The 16,912-nt window shown below is 38.7% G+C and overlaps 1 protein-coding gene across 1 annotated transcript; it reads right to left on the reverse strand.

Moving 5' to 3' along the window:
* Positions 1-9,364: 9,364 nt before the first annotated feature.
* Positions 9,365-10,342, reverse strand: LOC108321435 (casparian strip membrane protein 1). Its single transcript, XM_017553181.2, has 3 exons — positions 10,034-10,342; positions 9,836-9,959; positions 9,365-9,759 (listed from the first exon to the last, which is right to left on the reverse strand). The coding sequence occupies exons 1-3, from the start codon at positions 10,270-10,272 to the stop codon at positions 9,538-9,540; spliced, it is 585 nt and encodes a 194-aa protein (XP_017408670.1). The 5' UTR covers positions 10,273-10,342; the 3' UTR covers positions 9,365-9,537.
* Positions 10,343-16,912: the final 6,570 nt, after the last annotated feature.

Below are 16,912 nucleotides of genomic sequence, written 5' to 3' on the forward strand. Positions count from 1 at the left end.
AACCATGTAGTGAATGTTCACATTGAAAGTTATGGATGAAAGTGCGATATCAATGCGCATACCTCCCCGGTAGCAAGACACTTCATTTCATTATGGCATCTGTAGAGCCATTCTCAAGCCCTGCCTTAGTGTTGGGTTGACTGCCTTCAAACTTTAACCATCTTGAATCAATTAAAGTTTGTCTTTGCGCTTGAATGCCCTACACTTTTTGGTGTATTCTTTGAATGATTCACTCTCCTTCTTTACCATGCTCCACAGTTGTAATCTATCAGGTGCCACATCCATGTTATATTTGTACTACTTTAAGAAAGCAATCACTAGATCCTTCCAGGACAAGTTGCGTGAAGGTTTAAGATGAACGCACCAATTAGTGTCATGCCAGCCCAATTCTCGGAACAAATGAATTAGCAACTTTCCATCACATGCATGAACAAACATTTTCTTCCCATGTGTTATGAGATGAGTCTTAAGACAAGTGGTCTCTCCTTGTCATCTATACTTTGGGAGGTATCACCACATTTGGGACTAAGCATAGCCCTACAATATTTTCAAACTTAAGGCTTCCTCCAACTTCTATGACTCTCTCCCTTTTCCAACATTTCCAATTTACGCCTGTCAGCCTTAAAATCCATTGGCGTAACAACATAAGGAGAAGATTTCAACTCGGGGTGCTTTGTCATTGTCTTGCTCACTACACTAGGCTGAATCACTTCTATAGGGACCATGAAAGTGGTTGCCCTAAGCATGTTGCCTCCTTCATTGTATTATTTTGGCCTTTTGAATGCAAAGTTGTCCCGAGTCCACTCCCAAGGGCGTAGTGTAATTCTAGGGGAGACCATAAGGGGGAAAGTTTGTGCTCCTGTAACTCTTTGTTGCGCTCGTGATGTGTGCGAATCTTCAGGGTTTTGTAAGGCATTCAGGACCTCTAGGATTCAGCTCATCTGCTCATTTAATTGTTGGATATTAACTTTCATTCCTTCTTGAACTTCTCCTTGGTTCTCCAAGATTTGATAACTGGTTCGAGTCCTTTAGGGTATCTTGGATGTTTAGCCGTATTTTTATGTTTTTTTTTTGTTAGATGAAACAAATTAAGAAAAAGACAATGAAAAAGAAAAGAAAAAGAAGAGACAATGTAGTTCAAATACTCTAGTTGGAAATTATAAAGCTGTGAAAATATTGCCCCAACATAGTTTGGAAATTAACACGAAACAGAGTCAATAGGGTGGCTCATCATTCAGAAGTTCCAAAAAAGGGAGTCATAGGAAGTCTTGGTCAACTGACTCGGGCCTTGGGCATCATATTCTTCATTTCTCTTATCAGTTTCTTGCAGCAATTGAGGAATGTTTCAATCCCATTAGGCGGGTTGATGATTGACATTACAGACTCAGCATCACCTAAGAACTTAGAGACGTCTTCAATGGCTTCATTGGCAAGGGAAGCTAGCTGTGAGAGACTTCTCTTCCAATTCTTTGTAACTTGTCCTTGTTCAGTGACATATTATTTCATCTGAATCATTATTTATAGATGTCTCCTTTTTAGCTTGATGCTAACATTCTTTTTCCAGTTTCTCAACTGTTGCTTTCATTCGCTGCTCAGCATTATCACAGTTTAGGTAAGGAGAAATTAACTTGAATGGCAACTTGATTGTCATAACCCTCTCTACGATTCATTGGCTAAGGGAATCTTTTATTAAAAGTCCATGATCTTGGGTCTCCCTTAAAGCGAACAACATTGCCCCAATCGTTCCTAACTTGATGATGAAACATTTCAACAAAGGTTCATTCCTCATAAGATTTGCAATGTGGCCAGAGATGCAGGCGTTGGCGATCCTCTCACAGGACACCAAAAAGTTTTTTTTTTTGCTAACACACGGATGTAATCAATACACAACACCAGATACCCATGAGAGAGACATCAAGATAACTCCTGCAATGGTGTATGATACACGATCTTTGCTGCCAAGAATACATGCCTTTTAAATTGTTTCCTTCTCTAAGCTTGCACAAAGTTGCACTCATTCATTTGCCCTTTTCATCTTTGGCTTACACTACAGTAACTCACTCAAAGGACATGTGGCATTCAAGGCTCCCTTACTCATGTGAGAAATGACGCATATATACAACACAGGTAAGCAACATAACATCTTCCTGCCCTTTAGCTCATAACACTAAGTAAGAGTCCTATAAACTTCAGCTAGGACAATGGTGACTGGATTCTCAGAGGGAATTTTATACCCCACAAATGCATTCATGGCAGCTTAGTCGACGAAATTCTTGACATTAGGAAAAAGCATGACACCATAGAGGAAAAGAGCCAATACATTCATAAATGTTTCCCAGTTTTCCTCTTCAGCCAAATGATGCAAGTATCCCTCTAGGTATCCTTGAGGAAGGCCCCTCACTTTGCCCTTGATTGTGAACTCACTTTCAAATTGCATAGGGTGTATTTTCATGATTCTCGCTAGCTGCAGGATAGGGGTATACTGCCCTAGGTAGTTGCATAGAGTTTTTCCCTCGGGAGGTGTATCTAAGATTTGCCCGAATTCTTCCATTTTGACAGGCTCAACAAATTTTCATACTCCTTCTTGCATGCATCTTTCAGGATTATCTTTTTTTTCTTCAGCAGTTCTCTCAGGCCATCCATATTACCCTTCTTTACTTCAATGGCTATCATTTCCTTTAAAATGTATGAACTTGAACCCCCCTTGACTTCAGATCTCATGTTAATTTCCATTTTATCTCAAAGGCTTAGTCACAAATTTATAATTTCCTGACTAGAACCAGTGACAAGACCGTAAAAATGCATGAGAAAAAGAAAGAAAGAAAAGAAAAAGGTGTATACAAAAGGTATAAAGATATGTACAAGGTGCTTGATTTTATTAAGCAACAATAAGGATTATAAGGTTGCATACATCTCCCTTTGTGCCCTAGATAAGGTTCAACGCTAAAGATTCAAGGTCAAGTATATGTAATGTCACAAGGATGGTTCCCTGAACCTAAAGATCAATGGTCACTAGAGCTATGGCCCCCTTCATAGCATCTCCACAACAGTCGAGTAATCAACTAGGTGCGGAGACGCAAATGAAGAGAACAAACTCTAGCTGGGGTTCTCACGATAGCCAAACAGGAAGTATGTCCCAAGCGACACCGCTACACAACCCCTCTAATTATAAGTTACACTCAGACCCAAGTATAGGATCTCACTCATGATATGCATAATGTGTGCGTGTGAAGGGAGAATGCAATGCATACCCAAACCCCCACCTGCAAAACAACCAGAAAAATTCCCAGGCAGATATAAACATGGTTTCTACCCTGGGGTTCAACATACAACAATTTTTTCAAAGAACAAGCAAAACAACTCACATGCAATTATTATAAATATCAAACATGGATAAAGAAAAGGAAAGGACAACATAAAGAAAAACCACATCGAATTCGCATATCTAATTAAATGGCTTGACTCTCTGCCTTCCCCAGTGGAGTCGCCATCTGTCGCAACCGGAAATCGCGATGGGACGACAATCCAAAAACAGAAACGGGTTTTGAAAAGAGATTTGGAGTCGCCACCATAGTTTATTATGGAAAACTACAGAAAAACCATAAAATAATAAGACACGGTCCACAAAAACCAGATTCTGGGTTCGGGAGTCGGTTACGTGTAGGGAAGGTGTTAGCACCCTACAACGCCTGCCCTAAGACAGTACCTTTAACTAAATGCACGAATATGATGTGGTTTTCAAAATGTTTAATTGTCCCCTAAAATAAAATTCTAAATAAACAAAATATATTTTTTAGATTTTTGGGCCCAACAAGGATTGACCTTGCTCCTACGTATTCTCATTCAAAATGAGAAATCAGGGTTACGTAGTTCTTTTAGAAACTGCTTGAAAATTTTGTTTGATGAATTGTTTGAGAAATTTGTTTGAGAAATTGATTATGGATAAGTTTGGATTTTTGGGAAAGTGAACCTGACAAGGGCTAACCTTGCTCCTACGTATCTCCACTTTTGATGGAGAATCAAGGATCACGTAGTTCTGGCTGAGAAATTGTTTGTTGTTTGAAAATGTGGATGTTTTTTTAATTTTGAAGGTTTTTTTCATTTTTGGTATTTTTTTTTATAAAAAGAAAGAGGAGAGGTCTTTAGCACAAGGACGATGCGAGCGATCACACATGTGCTTAACCTTTAAAATATTTTTTATAAAAGAAAGAGAAAAGGTTTTAGCACAAGGACGATGCGAGCGATCACACATGTGCTTAACCTTTAAAATATTTTTTGGTATTTTATTTTTTTATGAAAGAAAGAGAAAAGATTTTTAGGACAAGGACGATGCGAGCGATCACACATGTGCTTAACCTTTAAAATATTTTTTGGTATTTTTTATAAAACAAAGAGAAAAGGTTTTAGCACAAGGACGATGCGAGCGATCACACAAGTGCTTAACCTTTAAAATATTTTATTATTATTTTTTTTAGAAAAGAAGAAGAAAAGGTTTTAGCACAAGGACAATGCGTGCGATCACACATGTGCCTAAACCTTTAAAATATTTTATTATTATTATTTTTTTTTAGAAAAGAAGAAGAAAAGGTTTTAGCACAAGGACGATGCGTGCGATCACACATGTGCCTAAACCTTCAAAATATTTTATTATTAATTTTTTTAGAAAAGAAGAAGAAAAGGTTTTAGCACAAGGACGATGCGTGCGATCACACCTCGTCTCGACGCCGTCGGCGAGACCTCGCCCCACCGTGGCCACCGTTGGCCGCAACGCCTTCGCCCTCCCTCTCTTCTCGCTTCGGAGACGATGACCCAGGGAGGGGTTTGCTTCCTCTACACATGCGCCACCACCTCCGCCAAGACCGGCCGCCGCCAGTGCGCCGATGGTCGCCACAGATCCTGCCAGTTGCCGCGCCAAGCCCTCGCTCCTCTACCTCCCTCCTTCTCTTCTTCGTTTGCAAAGGGGGCAATCCTTTTCCTCTTCTCCGCATTCGAGAGCGGCAATCCCGGGGAGGGTTCTGCCTCCGCTGTACGTGCACCACAACCTCTTCAAACCGACCCCGCGCCACCACCTTCTACTCGGAATCAAAACTCACCGCCAACAACTATCCTCCCGTTGGTATTATTCTGGGCATCAGTCTTGGGGTTTTGATGATGACTATGTCGTGAGTGGGGGGAAGGATGATTGGGTTCCGAGGATGGGAGAAACGAGAGGAGAAGACTGGGTTTTGTGGGTTTATTGGTTTGTTTGTTTATTTGAATGTTCGACTGGCGTTGGGTTCCGAGGATGGGAGAATGAAATTCCCCCTATGCGTGAAGATGAAGACACTGTGCTGGTGCGCGTATGAATGTGAGTGTGAGGGTGATAATTGATTCTGTGATAATGGTGTATGGGCTGGCGAGATGGGGAAGCCTTAGTAGATGCTGGGAAGTGAATGAGTTGAACATTTTGGCTATGTGAGACCGGTGTGGTAGTGGTTGTGTGTGACTTTCTGCTTAGTGATGATTTCCTTGTTGGTTACGGGGTGAATAGAGGTATTAAGGGGGTGTTGAAGATAGGAGAACTCGTGATGTTCAGAGGAAAAGGATGAACGTATGCTATAAGATTCTAGAATGGGGAATATGGCAGACTCACCGTAGCATAAGCAAAATGGAATAAGCATAAAAGGCAATTATGTAGTAAGCATACATGACCACACAAGTGAGCAAGAGGCTTACCTCTCGGAGCTCTATGGCTGCTGCTAGCTGCGTGTATCCGGTGACCTCCTCTGGCCCTTGTCTTTCTTTGCCGGTGCCAATGGTGGATGCCCTTCTATGACTGGATGATGACCTAAGATGAAGGTCCGAAGAAGCAGTGTCCAATCCCCCTCCTTTCCTCTCCAAAATCAGAATAAGAAAGCTTTCCCTCTGCTCTCTCTGTGTTTTTTTTCGATTCCGTATCTCCCAAATTGAATGTACCAGCCTCGTATGCTCTAAATTGTCTCTGCCAACACCCCGCCCACTCTGTAGAAACGATTTCTGCCCCCTCTTCCCAGAACACACACGTACACTGTTCCCTCCAAACCAAACATTCTTTTCTCCTCTTTTTTTTTTTTAACATTTGATAAATGAATTAAAATAAAAGAACATAAAGATAAAAAAAGAATAAAATAAAACAGCCTAAAATAAAATAACTCTAAATGAAAAATTAGAATAACCAAGAAATAAAATAAAACAGAACACAATATAATAAAATACAATAGAATACAATAACTCAAAATAACAAAATAAGATAAAATAAATTTTGAATAAAGATAAAATAAGATAAATTAATTCCATTATTATTTATTTATTCATCCGGACGAAATTAGGTGTTGACACCCTACAATCTGTACACATTCTCTAAGATCCATCCTTCTTAGGAACTAACAACATAGGCACAACACAAGGACTTGGGCTCTTTTGAATCCACCCTTTATTCAATAATTCATTAACTTGTTTCTCTATTTCTTTTGTTTCCATGGGGTTGGTTCTATAGGCTGGCCTATTAAGAAGGCTTGCCCCAGGCACCAAATCTATTTGATGTTCTATTCCCCTCAAAGGTGGTAAGCCACTTGGTACCTCTTTAGGAAATAAATCATCAAACTCTTTTAAAAGGTTTTACAACCCCTTTGGTAGAGAACCAAGTTCATAATTTACTAAATCAAGTGCCTCTTTGCAATAGAGTAGAAAATGAGGTTGTCCAAGCAAAATATTTTTAGAACTTTTCAAAGTTTGGGTTTGGACAACTTCTTTGGTTGAGGCACTATTTACCAAACCCATATTTTTCTCCTTTTTCTCTTTCCTATTTTCCTTTTTTTTTTCTTCATCCAACTTCTTCTTAAGAATTATTTGGTCCTCTCTTACTTGTAAAGGTGTAAGAGGACACAAAACAATCTTCTTGCCCTTGTGTTGAATGGTGATTTTGTTGGTGTCTCCATCATGTAGAGCTTGCTTATCAAATTGCCAAGGCCTTCCAAGTAATATGTGTCCAGCTTCCATTGGTACTATATCACAAACAATTTGGTCTTCGTATTTTCCAATGGAAATGGGTACACTCACTTGTTTTTTGACTACTATTCCTTCATCCTCTTTGATCCATTGAAGTTTATAAGGTTTAGGATGAGGAGTAGTAGTTAAGCCTAGCTTCTCTACCATTCTTGAACTACAACAGTTACAACAAGAGCCACTATCCATAATCATTGAACATGTCTTTTCAAAAACTTTGCATCTTGTGTGGAATAGGTTCTCTCTTTGTGACTATTCTAGCTCAACATGTTTACTTTCAAGGAGTCTCCTTACCATGAGTAAGTCACCATTACAAGGTAAAGCTTCTTCTTCTTTAGAAGTGGATGTTTCAGACTCACTATATGAAGAACCCTCACTTTCACTCTCATGCTCAAGAATGTAAGTTGACCTTCTATTGCGACACTCAGATGCATAGTGTCCTTTTTCCCCACATCTAAAGCACTTGATGGAAGCTACTCGCATCTGATACCATATGATGGAAGCACGTCCAAGCATCACACTAGGACAACTGTCCTCAAATCAAAGTGACAGCGAAATGAAGAATGAAGCAATGAAGGTTGGTGCATGTAAGGTGTTTGATGAAAGTGTAAATGAAAGTATGGTGTGTCTTTGGAGCCTCTAAGCTCAAAAAGCCTTCCTACTAAGGAAGGAAGCAAGAGGAGAGTGGCTGAATTATAAATTTAGAGGTGACTTAATGATATAAGAAGCTGAGCAAACAATTTTGCAGCATTTCATTACATCCAAAAGTGATTATTACAAGGTATTGGCCCTCTTATTTATAGGTGAAGAGGAGCCCTCAATCTCACCAAGTTTCCCTCCAAAATTCAAATACATTTCGAGCCAAGAAGGCTAGCTGGCTGGTTCATGCATGACATGCTTCAAATAGGTCAGCAAAGACCCATGCGAAACATGCCACTCGTGTGGCTGAGCTTCAGAGGATTTTGTTGGGCCAAAACCTATTTTGGAAGTCATTATGCTTCCTATTTTCAATCCGGAAAGCTGGCTTCCAATCCGGAAGTCATCCGAAAATTTTCCTTCTTTTTCTTCTTTTGATTCCTCTTATCAAAGGGGTTCTAGGCTATTTAATCCATGATGTCATAGTCTTATTGGACCCTACAAAGCAACATATAAACATATTAGAAAGAATCCTTCTAAGACTTAGAGAAAGAAAATCAAGAAAGAGCTTCTAAAAGTCCCTTTCCAACTTCCCTTTCTTAGCCTTAGCTTAAGTTGGTACTCGTTTGAATGGAATTCCCAAAAGGGGTTTCCATCAACTACAAGTCTCCTCCCAACCTTCTTAGACAAGTAGTAGATTGGTAAGAACCAATGTTTCAACTTTCTTTGTTATGTAAATGTATACTAAAGCAATTTTTGTTTTAATAGTTCCCTTGCAGCACATATGGTATTATCTAGGAGATCAACTGCTACAGCTAAAAAGCTTGCATGGTTGGCCCTTAAGGTTTGGCATTTTAGTTCATACTTTGTTACATTTTGTACCATTCCAATGATGTTACTTAACATTTTATAATTATGATGATATATTGAAGTGTAATAGACAAATCGGGTCATTTGAGTGTGGTTATTACGTCATGTATTGGATGATGACCACTACTCGTGCACATGTTACGAGTGGATGGAAAACGGTAATATTTTGGATTGAATTTTATTTTCTCTATAGTTTAGATTTTGTATACAGTAAGGGAAAATAACTGTTGCGTATAAGCGAAAATAATCGTTGTTGTTTCCCTTGACTGCACTAGTGATACCACATAGACTTAAAAGGAAACAAGGATTAAAAGAATAAAAGAAATGTGAAAGGAATGAAAAAACACTTCACTCAACTTGAGTATAGAATTCTTTACAATATAGATGACTTTATTAAGTTTAACACTATGGTATGTTCATCATTCTTTTCTTCTTGTTTAACATTGTTGAATTGATAATACTCATCTTCCTTTTCGAAGACACTTAAAGCAAAAAGGTAGAATACACACATCCTTATTTTAAATTACTTAAATATTACTAGTATTTGTATATTTGGTACTTTATTTTAAAACTTATAGAATTATAATATTTTCATCATGATCGAAAGAAAATGTATATCTTGTTTTCTTACAAGTAGAGAACAAGTTGAGAGACAACACACCTTCCTTCCATTGATTGGGTATTGGAGATAAACATGAATAGGGATTCTTAATTGGTAGAGGAGGATGGGTAAAACCCACACCCACCCGTAAGTGGAAGATTAAATACTTTTACTGTGTATTTATAATTTTATTTTCAATGTTTCCGGAACGAAAAATAAAAGGGTAGAAGAATCTGAAATAAATTGAACATGGGATAGGCTCAAACTTGAGACATTAGAAAATCATTGGAAATAATCAGGAACACATCTTAAAAGGAAATTAAAGTGAACAAAAAAAGAAGAACCAAACATTAGACTGATAAGTATAATGCAGGTAAAGGTATAGTCCCTGCACGATTAGATCTTAATTAACTTTGGTGTCTTTTGAGGAGCAAAGCAGACATAATAACGAGAAGCACAAGGATAACCACAGCGACGAAGGACGCAACCACAGCTCCACTGGTTTGGGCACAAAAGTCTCCAAACTGGTTACAGATGGCAAGCCAGTTGGAGTCTTGATTGCCGTTGTGTGCCAAGTAAACGATTGCAGCTGCCGAAGCACCACTAGCTGTGGCCAAAGTCAGAAACACCTGCATTTTACAACCAAACAATTAAATGTGAATAGTAGTTTGTAATTATAATTAAGGTTGGTTCATAGTTAATTACTGTGTCTAGGATGATGAGGAAAAGCCTTGGTCCAGCTGCATGAGGGCGTATGATGGCTACGACTGAGAAGGGTAGTGACAGGACAAGATACCCAGCCACCAGTGACATTGTAATCACAAAAAACCTGTATTTTGGTAACCATTAGTACTGGATTGTTAAGAAAAGGCATAAATATGGAGAAAAAGCTGGATTACATACTGAAAAGTAGTGAAGCTATCGTAACTAGCTTCAAACTGAAAGAACTGAGTGAAGAAAGGGAGCGTTTGATCACTTGTTCCCATAGTTGCTGCAGCACCAAGAGAAGATGCTATGCCACCCAACCTTAGAATGAAGTCCATTATGGCTAACCCTTTCTTCCACCCTCCTGGCCTTCCAACTGCAACTGCTTTTCCTTTACCAACATTGCTGGATTCTGGGACATCCACGGTCGTTGACATTTTTTTTTTTTACTTTCAAACTCCAGGGAACCCTCTGTCCTATATATGATTCTACTCAAATATGAATTTAAAGACCCAGTGAATTATGCAAATGAATCCATACGCCAATACCTTATATAGAGAGAGAATGGTCAACGTTCATATATATTTTATAAATGAAGGCCATCCATGAGAGGAGTTGTTAAAACCATTTCCACTAAGAGAAATAGTTAGTGGAGATAGGTTTCAGAGAAATAATAATATTCTCAAATTATATTTTCCAACTTCTTTGCTTTTCGATCAATAAATATATATATATATATATATATATATATATATATATATATATATATATATATATATATATATATATATATATATATATATATATATATATATATATATGTAGGGATTGGTATCATAAGGATTTGTTTTGCCAAAGTCGCCCATGAGGTCAGTATACTACACTTTTGTTCGCTCACCATCAAAGTATAATTCATGTTATTTAAATGCGACTGACAACAAAAAAACTGTGAAATACCTATGTAAGTTTTTGTTCAATATATAAATTTTGTTTATATGGGGTAGACGATCTAGATACATACCCTAGTAAAAGGGAAGACATTATTGGGATGGTAGAATGCAATGGGAAGGTAGATGATGCTGGAAGTAAAAGAAAATCAATATCAACAATAAAATCAATTACACCATAAAAAAAATCATATACAAAATCATTATTAGGATCAACATCTACTACATAGTCAAATATAACATTATGAGCGCAGTCAAGATATTGAACAAGTATATCACAAACACTATGTGTTAGAAATCTGAAAATAAAATCCTAACTGTCTCCCTCACTCACTGATACACACTCATCCCACACCAAAAGAGTCAAACAAAGGGTATATTATTCACAGTAACGAACAATTACAATAACCTGTAAGTCGAGGTCCTAACCCCCTCACCAGGTTCGAAATTATTCCTTTTGTTGAATATAGTGAAAAACTATATTTAGATTAATCTCCCTTGTGTAAAATACACATATAGGGTTCTCTATTTATAATAGAAGAAATATGGGCTAAGCCCAAAATACAAATGAGAAATAATAACAAACCAACTAAAAGATAAAAGATAATATATCTAACACTCCCCCTCAAGCTGGAGCATACAAATTGTATGAACTAAGCTTGGAATAGATGAACTCAGTGTTAAACTAGATGATTTGTCTTCAAGAGTGTGAGGCAAACATAGATGAACTAACAACAACTTGTGAAACTTCAACTTCAAAAGTGGATGAAGGAAAGTAGTGGTGGACAATGACAATCTGCAAGGACTGATTCCCAATCAATGATGGATGAGTGACGGGATCAACAGTGGTAGCTGAAAGCTAAGAGCTACAAAACTGCAGGGACTACACTAAATTCTCATCAATGATCGATGGGTGACGGGATCAACAGTAGTAGCTGAAATCTTACAAAACTGCAGGGACTACACCCATATATATGTGACTTGACTTGCAGTGTCTTGGAAACGTACTCCCCCTCAGTGTGAACGGCGGAAATGTGGAATATCACAGTTGCTGGACCACTAAAACAAAACAAAATATTAAGCTACAATGCTGAAACAAAGACATCAAAGATCCAAAGATACGTTGGAGGTCCAAAATTCTTTGCTGGACAACTCCTAAGTGGTGATACTTAGCCGTGTATCACAAGAAGATCGGGCTAAACTCTAGCCCAAGAAGAACTGACGCAGTTGTGTCTGTCTGAGGCAGTAGCGACTGCAGCGGCGGTTGACTGCTATAAAACTGGAGGGACTAAATTGCCATCACTGACTGATGGGGCCTGTAGTGGCTGGAAGCGACAAAACTACAGGGACTGCCATCACTAACTGATGAGGTGATGGGGGCCTACAGTTGTTGGAAGCATACGGTGCCTGGACAACGGCAAACAACGCCTGGACAACGGCAAACAGCGCCTGGACAGCGGCAAACGGCGCCTGGACAGCGGCAAACGGCGCCGAACAGCGGCAAACGGCGCCGAACAGCGGCAAACGGCGCCGAACAGCGGCAAACGGCGCCGAACAGCGGCAAACGGCGCCGAACAGCGGCAAACAGTGCCGAACAGCGGCAAACAGTGCCGAATAGCGGCAAAAGACGCCTGGACAACGGAAAAACGGCGTTGGACAGCGGCAAAACAGCGCTGGAAAAACGAAGATGGCAGCAATGGCTGCTCTGAGGGTCTGAACAGAGAGAGGAGGTCCAGACGACGGCTATGGAGGTGTCGCGGAGACTTTCCGGTGGCCAGAGGGCGGCGCGTGAGCTGTACGCGCCTGTTCGCAGCGAACATAGAAGCGGCGCGTGGCGGAGCGTGGGGAAGAATCAGACGCCGGCACCGGTGGGGTTGGTCGTCGCGTGAAGAGGCGAACCAGATCCAGTGGTCGCCGGACGGAACTGTGACGGTGGCCGGCGACAAGGCGGCGGCGGACTGGTCGGAAAGAAGCGCTGCGTGGCGGCGCGTGACTGAGAGGTGGCTCTCGAAACTGGCGTGGTTGGCCGTCGCTCGAAGAGACGGTCCAGATCCGCAGGTCACCCGTCAAATCTGTGACGGTGGCCGGCGGCGGCAGCGGCGGCGACGGTGGCCGGAGTTAGCAGTGACGGCAGCGGAAAGTGGCGGCGACAGTAGTGACACACTGGGTCTGGACTGGTGCTGACTGTGGCAGAGATTTAAGAAGAAAAATGGACTGCCCACTGAAATTTTAGGGGCTGCCAGCGGCCATGGTGGCCGGCCACCAGCAGACAGCAGAGACCACCAGAAGAGGATCAGAGAACTTGCTCTGATACCATGTTGAATATAGTGAAAAACTATATTTAGATTAATCTCCCTTGTGTAAAATACACATATAGGGTTCTCTATTTATAATAGAAGAAATATGGGCTAAGCCCAAAATACAAATGAGATATAATAACAAACCAACTAAAAGATAAAAGATAATATATCTAACACCGTTTATACCCATACTTCCCGCCTTTTCCTAACTGCCTTAACAGTTAGGAATTCTTCTACTCTCTTTTCTTCCTTCTCTCATAAACTTTCCAATCCCTAACATTACCCCATTCTCTTGAACAAGTATATCACAAACTTTATGAGTGTCAGCAAATATATTAGAAAGAAAATTTATATGAATATTATCAACACCATCAACATTAACTAGATTAGATTCTTTTGGATCATCATCAACATGAACAAGCATATTTGTTGACAACTATATTTGTAGGAGCATAACTATAGGAATATTAGTATTAACATTTGTCAATCAACATGAGGTCATTAGGTGAATCAGGAATGTCATGAGGATCATCTGTAATCCATTAAATCGGTTTGCATTTTCAAGTGAAAGTGGCAGAATGGTAGACTTTACTGGAATAATAGACACTATATGTGAATCAATTATTCCAAATGCATTAGTAGACAATATAATTCAGTCATCTAACTCAATTGACTCCATTCCTACATCAATATCAAAACTTATATCAAAATTGTCATGCATCATTAGAAGACTTGTGCTCATCTATCTCAACATATGTCTTACTAGTACATGGATATTATTTAAATTTGATTAAAAAAAGTTTGTGTTGATATAAAATGTTTCCATTTTCCTTTAAACCTATACGATGCCACCAAAACCCTTCTATTATCATCAAAAACAGGGGTGGCCATGATTTGGAGTTCTAAAGATCCAATCCAAATCCAATCTCGATCCAAATAATTGGATCAGATTTTGGATCCAAATTTATTTGTCTTTAGAACTAGGTTGGATTTTTTTTTAAGATCCAAATATTTGGATCAAGTTTTCAATCCAAAATCCATTTTTTTATAAAAGCAATTTAAATTGAATTTTATAAAATTTGTGTTGTCGGCCAGACCCATCTCGTATATATCTTCGGCTCGATCCAACTAGTCTCAACTCTCTTTTATGGTAAATCCATCTTCACCCTTCGTCCAGGTTAAACCGTCTCACCCATCGACCCAGGTCATCTCGGCTCTACCTCCTACCCAAGCTAATCCATCTCAATTTCATGTCCATGTGAATTAGTTTGACACATGTTAAATTTCAACTATTGTCAGCCCCTCCCAACCTTTAGTCAAATTTTGGTCATGCCAACTCGATCAAAATTTGGTTAGATCGTCTTGATAGAATTCAATCAAATTTTAAATTGGCCGACTTAGGTGACCTTTGGATTGGACTGGCCCTTCTAAACCTTGGATTCGCACCGACCATCTCAACCTTCGACTCGAGCCAACCTATCTCGAACTTTTGCCTAAACTGACCTCAATCAATCCTTCTTGACCTTTGGCTCGAGTCGATCCTTCTCAACCTTTAACTTGGATGATCCATCTCGACTTTTGACACGATTTGGACTATCTCGACAGTTGGTCTAGATCAACTTAAAATTTAGATTTCTAATTTTCGATCTAAATTTTCTATATTAGAAAATTGATATTAAAAAAATGAATATCTAATAAAAAAGAAAAAGAATATAGATATATTAAAATATAAATTTAATAAAATGAATCTTAAATGAATTGAGTCTTTAATAAAATAGATTTTAAATAGACATGGACTAAAGCAAAAATATATCAATTTGACGTGAATGCATATTTTTGGGGCACCCCTAATCACAAAACATAAATCTCCTCTGTATCTAAAAAAAAATAGAAGTTAAAGGGTAAAATATTTATAAAAAGGCAGTGGTGTGGACGTCATTATTTAAAATAATAAAACATAAGTATTGCAAAAGTAAAGGGTAACACAAATGATTAGAGTTTTTTTGTTGTGGATTAGTGATCATGTGTTTGATTCTTGTTGTGCGCCTAAACGAGTTGCAATTATTATGATTGAAGTAAAGATGATTGTGATACTCATTCATGATAACTTTTTGGGTGCTTAATGCAGGGTCATTTTCACATTGCTTCCTTTTGTTACATGCACTAGTTGAAAAAAATAGGTTTCTATGACGACCTATTATAACAGGTGAAAACCATCAATCATAAACTGTCTCACCCATCGACCCAGGTCATCCCGTCTCTACCTCCAACCCAAGCTAATCCATCTCAATTTCATGTCCATGTGAATTAGTTTGACACATGTTCAACTGTTGTCAACCCCTCCCAACCTTCTTCTTGAACCAGTCTATCTTGATGTTGCGTCTGGGTCGATCCATCTCAACATTGTAGAACCAAGGCCATTCAATCTCGATTTCATCTTGGGCAGGCTCGTCTCAACGTTTGGAAAGGCTCGGTCGAATTCTACCAAATTTCATTTGAGGACGACTCGGTTAAATTTTGGCCGTTGTCGACTCTGTCGAATTTTGGCAAAAGTTGGCTTAGCAAAAGTTGGTAAGAAACGACTCAGCCAAATTAAGTAAAATTTTGGTCGAGGTTGACTCAATGAAATTGAACAAACTTTCAGTCAGGGTCGAACTGATCAAATTGTTTATCTTTAACTAAAATTGTTTATCGTCGGTGTAAGGTAAGGGAAGCTAGATGTTTTATCTTTAACTAAAATTGTTTTGCAAGTTTAGTGGTTATTTTCTTATTAACTTGAGTGAGTATTAATTTGAGTAATTATGTTGTTAGTTAAATTAGATGTGTATTTTATTGTACTTTATGATCTATGTTTGGTATGATGAAATTGGATGTCCTTGCTGTATTGAATGATGTTGGTTCTGTAATTGGATGTTAAGGTGTTGCAATTCTGTTTTGAGTGTGTATCATGAAATGTAAGGATTCAAGAATTTAAGATAAAGAAGTTTTAATGGTGTTTTGAAGAAAGGAGGTGATATCTTAAATGGTGTTATGGTGAAAAAGAATTGATGAACTTGCTGGTTGCCGTTGGGGTTGGTTATACATGTTCAACATTTTAATTGAGAGAGATTTGAGTTAAGAGTGTGGGGTAGTGAATGTGGTCGCCCAGCGAGCGTGGTCGCTGAGCAATTGGTCCAAGTTTTGTTTTATTCTTTTCATTCTTGTGTCTTGATAACTTTGAGTTATGTTTTGATTCATTGTGGATGAGGTATAAGTATTTATAAGATTATTAGTGATGTTATATATGGGAATTCAATGTGATAGTATGCAATGTGGTATGTAAATAAAGTAATGAAGATGATTATGTATGAGGTGTGATGATGATGTTCAAATAATGTGTGAGGTGCGGATTTCAAGTATCATGTGGGAAAGGAATTCCAAGGAAGAATATCCTAAGTTGGTTATGTTGTGTTATGTATTAAAGTAGGGGCTCCTGGATTGGGGAATGACCCTAACACTCTCAATAACCCCATTTCACGTAGAGATGAGTGATTATGTCGTGGAGAGTAGCAGGAGGTTCTAGTCTATGGTCAGTGGTTAGGGCCATAGATGTTTAACGGATTAACCTTGGTATATGGTATTATTGATGGTGGTTGAGGATGTGGTTATTATTATTTCTGAGCTAGTTTGCTCCACCATACATGGGTGTAGGTTCCCCATGAGTCCGACATCAATGCATCTATTCAGATAGTAAAAAAGGTTACAAGTGGAATGGACAAATTGTTATGTTGTTTGATTCATAACATGCATGTATATTGTCATTGTTTTAAATGATATGTAAAATCTTTTGA

Source organism: Vigna angularis, chromosome 3, assembly GCF_016808095.1.
Source record: "Vigna angularis cultivar LongXiaoDou No.4 chromosome 3, ASM1680809v1, whole genome shotgun sequence".
In the NCBI taxonomy this organism is placed as follows: Eukaryota; Viridiplantae; Streptophyta; class Magnoliopsida; order Fabales; family Fabaceae; genus Vigna; species Vigna angularis.

Excerpts from the sequence above, each read along its gene's own strand:
- LOC108321435 (XM_017553181.2), bottom strand. The coding sequence starts at position 10,272 with ATGTCAACGACCGTGGATGTCCCAGAATCCAGCAATGTTGGTAAAGGA. Across the intron at positions 9,960-10,033 it reads GATAGCTTCACTACTTTTCA|GTTTTTTGTGATTACAATGT; the intron begins GTATGTAATCCA and ends ACCAAAATACAG. Across the intron at positions 9,760-9,835 it reads TCCTCATCATCCTAGACACA|GTGTTTCTGACTTTGGCCAC; the intron begins GTAATTAACTAT and ends TGTAAAATGCAG.